General features: G+C 46.1%; 1 protein-coding gene across 1 annotated transcript; it reads right to left on the reverse strand.

The window, feature by feature from the left end:
- Positions 1–1,147: 1,147 nt before the first annotated feature.
- Positions 1,148–8,189, reverse strand: CCNG2 (cyclin G2). The gene is made up of 8 exons (XM_050896244.1): positions 8,131–8,189; positions 7,769–7,906; positions 6,635–6,772; positions 5,398–5,648; positions 5,149–5,227; positions 4,971–5,069; positions 3,858–4,063; positions 1,148–3,329 (listed from the first exon to the last, which is right to left on the reverse strand). Exons 2-8 carry the CDS (start codon positions 7,877–7,879, stop codon positions 3,197–3,199), a joined length of 1,017 nt encoding a protein of 338 aa, XP_050752201.1. The 5' UTR covers positions 7,880–7,906; positions 8,131–8,189; the 3' UTR covers positions 1,148–3,196.
- Positions 8,190–9,794: the final 1,605 nt, after the last annotated feature.

A 9,794-nucleotide genomic window follows, 5' to 3' on the forward strand; every position in this document is an offset into this window, starting at 1 on the left:
AGTGGTACATGCGAGTTATTAGACAGAAGGGAATTTCATACAGAACTCTTAGTAACATCAAGTGTCCATCCCTCATCTGTTGTATGTGGGAAGTGAGAAGCCTTGTGGTGTGTTCCTGTATTTAAAAAAAAGTAGCTATGAAGGCTATAAAGAAAAAACTGACTATTATTACACTCAGAGGATTATTGTAACAGTAGCAGTGGCCCTGTTCTCCCCACACAAGCTCCCTGCCAACGAGTGACAGCACTCATCGTCACCCTCACAGCACCCTACTCATTCCCAGCCCCAGCCTACACACGCTGCCCCAATGTTGGAACATCCGAGGCAGGATTTCCCTTCGCAGCAGCAGCAGTCAGAGCTGGAAGACAGGCTGGCCTGGCAGAGGGAGCACCTTCGTGCTTTCTCTCATTCCATCCCTTGCACAAGAAAGAAAAAGACAAGAAGCAGGAAGATCTGTATCAAGCTACAAGGTGCAATAGGTCTATCACGATGCTTACAGCCGTCTCAGCAGGTAGCTGAGCGCAGGTCCTGGCTCCCTCTTTCAAGGCTTTCTAGGGCTGGAAACATCTTTCCAGCAAGAACCATTTACAGCCCCTTATTCCTTAATTTTTGCAACATAGGCATCGCCTGGAAATACTTTGGCAAGACAGGCAGGATGAAACAAAAAGGAAACGAGCTCAAGTTTGCCTTTGAAGAGTTACTGTAGGTGTTTGATTGCCAAGATGCAGACACATCCTGAGACCAGGTTTCACTCAGTAGACTGGGAATAGCAGCAACCACAAATCCAGCCAAACCCACACCACTTTGCCTGTCATGACCCCTAACTTAACCACTAGTGGGAGCTCCCACGTGCCAGATGTGCAACTGCACCATTCACAGCCCTCATCCCAGCACACCCAGAGCCCAGCTGCAGCTGGGCGATAAGCAGAGGTTACCTCACACTAGCTTCTCAAACCACCTGGAGCAAAGCTGAGCAGAGATTCCCGTCCAGTAGCAAGCCACACAGAAGTCTCTCCTTTTTCTTTGCAAACTGCTTACCAGAACTTCTGGGGAAGGTGGAACACAGCCGCAGTACCATACAAGCTATACAGCACAAAAAAAAAAAGCAAGCCAAAAGCTTTAAGTAACCAACCGTAACTCACACCGGTTAACGAATACAGCACTTGGTTTATTTTTGTTCTCAACTGAAACAGGACTCAGTAGGTTCGTTACCTGCAACCGAAGTACTCCATTTCAACAAGTGAGCTTCCGGGCGCAGGGACTCGCAGTAAGAAGTCTTCAGATGTACAGTATTTATATCATACAGAGTACACAATAAATTACTATCTACATGCAACATACCTACAAAAAGTTACATACAATGTAAAAAAATACAGTATTTTCTGCTCATTTTTTGTTTTAAATTTTTTCTGTACATTTTTTTAATTTACATTTTTATATACATTTTTGTAAACTTTTTGTATTTTTATAAAACTGAAATCACATAACAGTTATGAACTTACGGCACCGCTCTTACCATTCTAAAACAATGCTTGCATCTACAAAACGACTTTTAGCTTGTTTGCTCCTTCATTTCTACTTTGGCACCAACACACTTCACACCGTTATTCTGAGCTAATGAGTCCGCTTGCTACCTAGCCACGTTCTCAACATAGAGAAACGCAATCATACTTCTATTTGTGCTTCAATAAAAAAGTTCAGCAAAAACCATTACATTAACTACTTCATCAACATCACATTTACCTGATCTTACTGCTTAATATCCACTTTTCCTGCACTAACTGCTTTACATAAGCATGCAAACAAGTCTGATTATGACTCAATAACATGAATATACTGAAAAACAACTACAAGGGTTAAATATTAAAAGGAATGTAGACTTATCAAGATTTACCATGTTAATAAGTCTAAGCTAATAGAATGGATTGACATGTCAACAGTTAAGGTTTTAAACACACTGAAGTATACCATGAGAATTTCAGTGTAAAAACATCTGTATTAAAGAAAATATGAAATTACTCCCTGCCACACACTTTATACTATCCTTTAATGAAAACTAGTATTGACTAGAAACCTCCTCCTTGCCATGCATACTCCTGCTGTGAAACAGAGATTCCTGAAATTTATAAAAACCAAGCTTTAAAAAAAACCTACTTTGAGTACACAACTCAAGATCCTGCTGAAAAGGAGCACAGCACTTAAAGTGTTAAAGCAGTTTCAGTATTTGGCCCATTTGACAGTAAATCCTTTCAGCCTGGTACTACGTATATGTATCATTCCACATAACTTACTCGGCCAATTTGATCTAATCCCAAAATACTAAAGAGCGCAGGTGCCCCCAAGAGGACTCCAGCCCAACCTCCTGCTCAAGGCAGGGTCAACGCTGAATTCAAACCAAGCTCGGGGTTTTGTCACGTTGAATCCTGAGAACCTCCCAGGACAAAGACTGCACAGCTCCTCTTGGTCCACTCCCATGCTTGACTGTCCCCATGGAGCAAACTTCTTCCATTAACTGAGAACTTCACATTTCAGTTTAATGAAAGCCTCTCATTCTTGCTCCATGCTTCTCAGACAAGACCCTGAAATCACCTCCTCCTCAAGAACCTCCTCTGAGATACCAAAAGGCTGCTGCTCAATCCCGTTTTCCCCCCAAAGGCCGCTCTGCCAGGCTGAATAAGCTCATTTTGCTCAGTCTCTCCTCACAGGTCCTGTGCCCCAAATTGCTTAACCATCTCGGCAGCTTCGTGTTGGACTTGCACAAGCTGATCAACGTCTTCAGCCCAAAACTGGACACTGTTCCAAATGAGAATGAATGTCAAGTAAAGGGAGGAAAAAACCCTACTTCCTTCAATCTACTGGCTACGCTCCTGTTAACACAGCCCAGTATGCCATCAGCCTTCACTGCTGCCAGGGCACACTGCTAAGCATTTTGGACCACCAGGTACAGGACTACATATATGCTTGTTGACAACAGAACTATACATGAACTTTTTTGCTCAACTCGGGACCTGAACAGGATTTTTTTTTCCTTCCTTAAAATTACAACAACAAAAAAACCAAGGCAGGCATTCAAAGCATTGATATACCACAGCGCTTCTTGCCTTAATACAGTTTACAGATTACCACCTCATTTATTATTGCCAAAAGACTCTACGATGCATTAGAAATCTCAACCTAATACAATCAAGACTTAATGCTAAGACCCACAGCTAAGAGTTTGCCACTTGGTTTTAGGTTTGAGTTCGAAGAAGAAGGTGCCTTCCAGGTCACTCGGAGGAGAACTGCTAAGGCTTTCTTCTCCGCTGCTCATGTCTTCACAGGAGTCTTCACTAGAAGGAAGAGTAGGAAAGGTAATTTAAACAAAGCACAAGCCCTTGAAAGTGGCAAAGTACTCCTCAATCCTGTGTTTTCTTGCACGTTTTTCTGTTCCTAGTATAATATCCCAGATCTAAACGCTTCTCAGCACTAAGGCTTAAATAATAACAAGGTACAATTTCCTTTTTCTAATGCCAAAAGTTTCCTACCAACCAAACTGCCGGTGTTCAAGACATCAAATATAAATTACTTTAGAATTTTTAGAAGTCTTAGATGCTTTGTAAGCCTCTCTGCCTTAAAAAAAGGGAATGCCTCCCCCCACCCTGCAAAGCACTCATACTTTTTGAGCACTACAATGACAGTTCCCCATTTTCTTTTTCTTCTGTTTAAGATGTATTTTAAGTCCATCAGTATTTTCAAAGCTAGCATTTTTCTTTTTTCCAAGCAGTAGCGAATTAGCCTACTTAAACAGAGCTGCCATTAACATTTCCAGAAAATGAGAATTCCCAACAAATTAACCACCTGGTATAAGTTTTACCAACCTCTCGCTTTCATTGAAACATCCACCCTCTGGTATCGTTGGCAACTCGGGAACACTGTAGTAACTGTTCTGTAGATTCTGGGCTGTACGCCTCGAAACAATCCAAACTAGCTTTTTATGATCAGGCTTGCAACATTCAGGAGAAGAATAATCTGCCAGGCATTTCGAGACCAGTTCCCTCCAGTAAAGTAGGTCACTATCACTTATCTGAAAAGCAAAACACACCCCTATTTAGCCTATTACACACAGGCTCTAAAGATAACCCCTCCCTCCATTTTACCTTCTCGGAAAAAGACTTGAAAAAATATCAGTCAAGATGCGAGTCCTAACTGTGATACCTTTGTCAAAGCTGGGCTGCTTTTGAAGATGAACTCCTATACACCTCCTAGAAATGTCCACGTTGAAATCTGAGTTGACAGTTTGCCTGTCAGTTGCTGTTATCATTTTCATTATCACTTCCAAAGGAAAAATGAAACCAAGATTATTCCATTTTAAAATGGAATGATCTCCTACTTAAAGGAACTACTTCCACCCCTCAAGAAACTGGGTTAGTTCAATTTGACTGTGAGAGTGAAAAGCTTGTTCTAGACCATCAACTGATACAGCACACAGCTGGAAACTATAAATCCTATGTTAGTTATTCAGGCAAAAAGAATAACCAGCCCAGCAGTCACTGTAGTTCTACGAACCGACTGGAAGTTTCTCTACAACATACAGCCAGAACTGTACAAGTTAAATCAGCTGCTTGTTAAAGCATGTATTGTGTAGGCATTAGGTCAGCATTTCTTCTGATTTCATACATTTAAGCTAGTTTTTTAAACCATAATCCTTTCGCTTGCCAGGCAGCTGCCAAGATGTGCCAGTGCAAAATGACTACCTGACCTCATTCTCTAAGCAGCATTTTGCATTTGGCACCCTACCAATGAAACCATCTTAGTTACAAGAGTTGCAGACAGATGCTTCAAAACCCATTTCGTTGCTTATTTCAGCTGATGCCAAACAGTACCTGTAAAGATTGCACGCTGACAGCAGGGGTCCCTTAAATCTAACATTGTACATCATTACCTGCACCAGTCCCAACAACTGCAAAAACAATCCACAGGAAAATGTTTACCTTAGAATGCTTTTGAACACGCAGAAGGATCTCAAACAGCTCAACAGATTTCAAAGTCTGAACTTCCAGAGTGAGAAGGCACAAGGCCAAGACAGATGGCTAGAAGGACAAAAAACACCGCTCAACATAACATGAATCAAAACCTACTCAGAAGTCAAAGAAAGCTATTTCTACTTACTTTGGCTTTAGAAAAGACTAGCCGACAGTTGCAAGCTTTTAGCTGGGCTTCCAATTTGTCGAGATTCAATACTTCTTTCCTGTAAGACACCCAAGAGAAAAGCGTATGTATCAACAAGCATTCACTTGTCAGGGAGTAAAAACTAAGGAGCTGCCTCCTCTACAGCCAATGCCACAATCATTTAAGAGGCAATTACAGAGAAAAAGGGCTTAGCAACATAGGCCACCACCAACGGGCAACTCAACTCACCTTTCTGAGGTATGACAGAGTACAATAGTATGGTACAAGTGCAAGAAGGTTAAGGCAGTAGTAGCTTTAAATTCAAAGTGCAACTTTTCTGAAATGATCTTTTCCATCCGTTTCAGGTCAGACACAGTGCATTTACATTGGCTGATCCGGATGATCTCATGGGCAGATGGAATATTGCATTCTTCTTCGACTACTCGGGCAGCCAGTTGGAAACAACAAACTCCAATGCAAGATAAATGCTTCGGTTTCACCTAAGAATAAGAGGAAGCACTATGAATACTTCCCCCGCCCATAAACACCCTGCTTATCAAACAGCAACACCAACAGCTCACCCAGCCTAGGTGAGCTGTTTTGAATATTCACAGTTCAATAGAAAGAGATTTGCTTATCTCAACTAGACCTGGTATCAGTCAACTCACACACCTCACCTAGTCATAACTAGTTCCATCACTTAAGTTTCAGCAAAACACAGCTGGCAGAGGCAATAAAGCAGTATCAATCTGCCAGAGAAAGTGAAGTTCGACAGCTGAGCACCCTCTATTGAAATTGTTCCACATCACTACACTGCAATTTGCAGTGAGAACTGTAATACCCCACTTCCCCAAGCGGCAGTGCTCACTTACGCTCATTTAAAGCCCATACAAATCCAGCCTGAGCCTGTTCTAGGCAGTCCTATCTCTCCACAACTTGTTCCTACTTCTGCTGTTCCCTCCCATGTACCAGCATAAGTTTTCGTGCAACCTCAAGGACAGACCAGAGAACTGATGCAACTTTAGTTTTTCTGCCAACTTAATAATGGGGAACTGGTTTAGGTTCAAATTGTCTGCCATAAAGCAGCACAAACACGAAAAGAAAAACATCCAGGAAATGATCATTTGGTATTAGTTCCAGTGCTAAGCTAAGCTTTAACACAGTACCTAGAAATAGTCTGTAACACAAATTATTTTGTTCCTTCTTAATTCCTCCTTTCTTAAGTCTTCTACATCTACCTGGTGAAGGCTACAGACTTACTAGATGAAATAAACCATGCTGCTACTTGCCTTTAGAGGTAAAAAGAACTGTACTCAACTTCAGGTTTACAAAGGACGACTTCAGCAATGTTGCTAGCAGAGAATGAGTCAATAGCCACTGTTACGTCCTAGATCACAACCTTCCCCTTTTTGTCAGACAAGAAAGTTTACAAGCAGCTCACATATTCCCAGCTGACACTATAGCAGATCCTCTCCCCCCGGAATACCTTCATAAGAGCCAAGAATCTGTCCAGAATGTTAACAGCCAAAACAAATGTTTCAGTTGCAAAACCGAAAAAGTTGGTCAGACTCCAAAGATCTTCCACCTTGGCATTCCTTTGTCTCGGACACAGAGTATTTTCATTCTATGGAAAGAGAAGCAAAGTCAAAATTACTCAGTGGCAGCAGTGATGACTGTGACCACTCACTCCGTAAGTTATCTTTTACTTAGATCAAAGAGAAGTAATTCTTTTTTTCCTTAAATACTTTATTTCTCTTAAAAAAAAATTTAGATACTTTGGACTCAACACACCCAAAGTACATGGATTACACCCAGATCCTGAGTCTCACTGGTGCAATACCCAGCACAACCACGTTTCCAAGTACGCACTTGTTATTTTAAGACAATAGTTACCAAGTGCGTGCATACACAGCGACTCCCAACCTTACGGAAACAGAGATGACCAAACTCAGCTCATTCTCCCCTCTGCCTGCACATCAATATTTAAGCAACAAAAGTTCTCCTTTCAAAACAAAGAAGAGTAATTTCAGAGGCTTTCTTCGTTAAACATTAAGGCCCTTTCCAAAAAACTCCCAAGCATCTGACAGAATGTAAGCCTGCCCTAAACTGAGTAAGGAACTCTGGTCATTAACACGGAAATGTTTATGCTTGGTTTATTCTTTTGCTGTTAAGCACTGAGTATTTCTAGATTCATTTCCCTAGACCTTGCTAATGAAAATCTGGTCAGTTCCCCATTTGTTAATTGCCTACTTGACTTCCCAGGTTTCCTGTAGTGGTACAAGACAGTGGTAGAAAGCTCCCTAGATGAAAATAATACACTTCTCTTGGTTCTGTGCTCACGCAAAGTTTAAACACTAAATATTAAATACCTAAATACTTTACTTGCCCTGTAGTTCTTTGACAATGTAACATATGTCAATAACTACAAATTAAGACAGAGTTAAAACAAAAGGCAAGTCGCATTTACAGAGAAAAGAATGAGCTTTTCGAAGTTGACGCACGTCTCCCCTCTAGCTCGGGAGTTTTTTTTCCAAACACGTATTTCCTGCCCTGAGGCGGCTATCTCCTCCCCCCCCGCACCTCCCCCAGCCCAGCTCCCCGGTCCCCGTCCCCCCCTCACCTCGGCGGTGCACTCGATGAGGCTGAGCCCCTTCTCACGGGGCTGAAACCGCCCCTCCTGCTCCAGGTGGAGATTCAGCTGCTTGAAAAGCCACAGCACCTCGCTGCTCATCTTCTCCTCCAGCTCCGGATCCTTTACCTTCACGGCAGACACACGTCGTCAACAGCTGGCCACCTCACACCCCCCCCCCCCCCCCACCGCCGGACAAAGGGAGCCGGGGACCCCGCGCCCCCTCCCCGCCGGAGGCCTCTCAACCACCTCCCTCCCGAGGGGGGAAACACCCACAACACCGGGGAGACGAACAAAGGGACCCGACAGGACGCCTCAAGGAAAGGGCAGCCCGACCCTGCCAGCACACTCACCTGAGGCGATGGTGAGGGGGCACCGGGCCCCCCCCCGCGACCCTCACCGCTCGGTTCCTCCGCGGCGGGGAGGGGGAGGCGAGCCCGGCTCCCCTCACCGCACCGACGCGGGTCGGCTCCGCCGCTGGCCCCACATCCAGGCAGGGCCGCCTGCGCCCCCGCCCGCGGCCGGCCCCGCTCGCCCCCCCCAGCGAGTCACGGCGATGCCCGAGGCACCGGCACCATCCCCGGCCCCCAGCCGCCGCCACCGCCGCCCCAGCCCCGCATCAAAATGGAGGCGGCGCGGCCCCGCCCCCTTGTTTTTGTTCTGGCGGCCAGCAGATGGCCCCGCGCGGAGCGCTCCCTGGTAGATCCGGCCGGTGAGGCGCCGCGGAGAAGCAAAGTAGTCCGCTTCCAGCCGCGCACCCTAAGGGTGACCCGAGAGGACCCGGAGATCAGGACATGACACAAGCATGCAGCGGCACCCCCGTGGGACGGAAAGCGGGGCGGAACCTCGCTCCTCCGGAAGGAGTACTAGGCTCCGGCGGAGGGAGACAGGATGAGACGCATCACTCCTTTAAAGGGACCCGAAAGCAGAGCCTCTGTGGCGGCTGACCTGTTTTAAAAAGTCCGCCCAAACCCTCCCCCACCCTGATTGGTCCGCGCTCCCCAGCCGCTGATTGGCCGGCAGCGCGGTTTGCCCCTCCCCACTTCCCCACCCGGCGGGGGTGTGTTATTTACCGGCAGCGATTGGCCGCCGACCGAGGGTAGCTCTCTCCGGATTGGCCGGGCGAGTTCTACCTCTGCCCCGCCTACAGCTTCGGACCTTAGCAACCGTGACAGAGCCGTGCGCGGGCGCGCGCGCGGGGGGCACCTCGCGTTGAGGGGGGGCGGGCTGTGGGTGCCAACGGCCGGAGCCCAACCGTCGCTGGGCTCCCCACAGCAACGGGTGCCCGGCCCCGCGGGGCGCACCTAAGCCGCCGAGAAACACCTCCCGTCCCCACAGCTCTCTTGTGCTGTAATCAAGGGTAAAGACAAATGCTGACCTGCCGCCCCGAGGGGGGGCGGCCTGAGGTAGCTCAGCTCCCGTGGGCGTAACTCCCGGGTGTCTGTGTGGGACCTTTCTTCTCGTGCTGTTTCTCGAGGGTTCAAGACGCCCACCTGGATTTAAAAGCTTCAAACCGAGAGTCAAATTTATTTGCAGTCTGGTGTTTCAGAGTTTTTAGGATGTGCGCTTCCAAGTTTCTTGTTATAATCACAGTCCACTTGTGCGGAGTGTGAATCCGAGGTCCGGTGCTTCAGGCAGAAGACGGCTCATACGTGAACAGCTGGCGGCTGCGCTGGTGCCTATCGACGCCCTAGCAGATTGCTAGTCAGAGGCTGCATCAAAGGGCTTCTCAGCCTACAGCTTAACAGAGCCCTAATGACAAGATAAAACAGGATCTCGCAAAATAAATCATCATCTGGAGGATTCGTGGGGCTGTTTCAATGTGTTCCATGTTCTGTTTCTCGTGGACAAATACAAAGGAACAAATGTCATAGGACAAAACCAACGAAACCACAGTGACTCGTGATGTGTACATACTGGAGACAAAAGTCTGTGGTGGCGACTCCAAGAGATTAGCATTCAGTTTGATCTAGTGAGGTTCCGCAGTTTCAACAAACAGAAAATGTTTATTAAATGT

This window comes from Gymnogyps californianus, chromosome 4 (assembly GCF_018139145.2).
Source record: "Gymnogyps californianus isolate 813 chromosome 4, ASM1813914v2, whole genome shotgun sequence".
Lineage (NCBI taxonomy): Eukaryota > Metazoa > Chordata > Aves > Accipitriformes > Cathartidae > Gymnogyps > Gymnogyps californianus.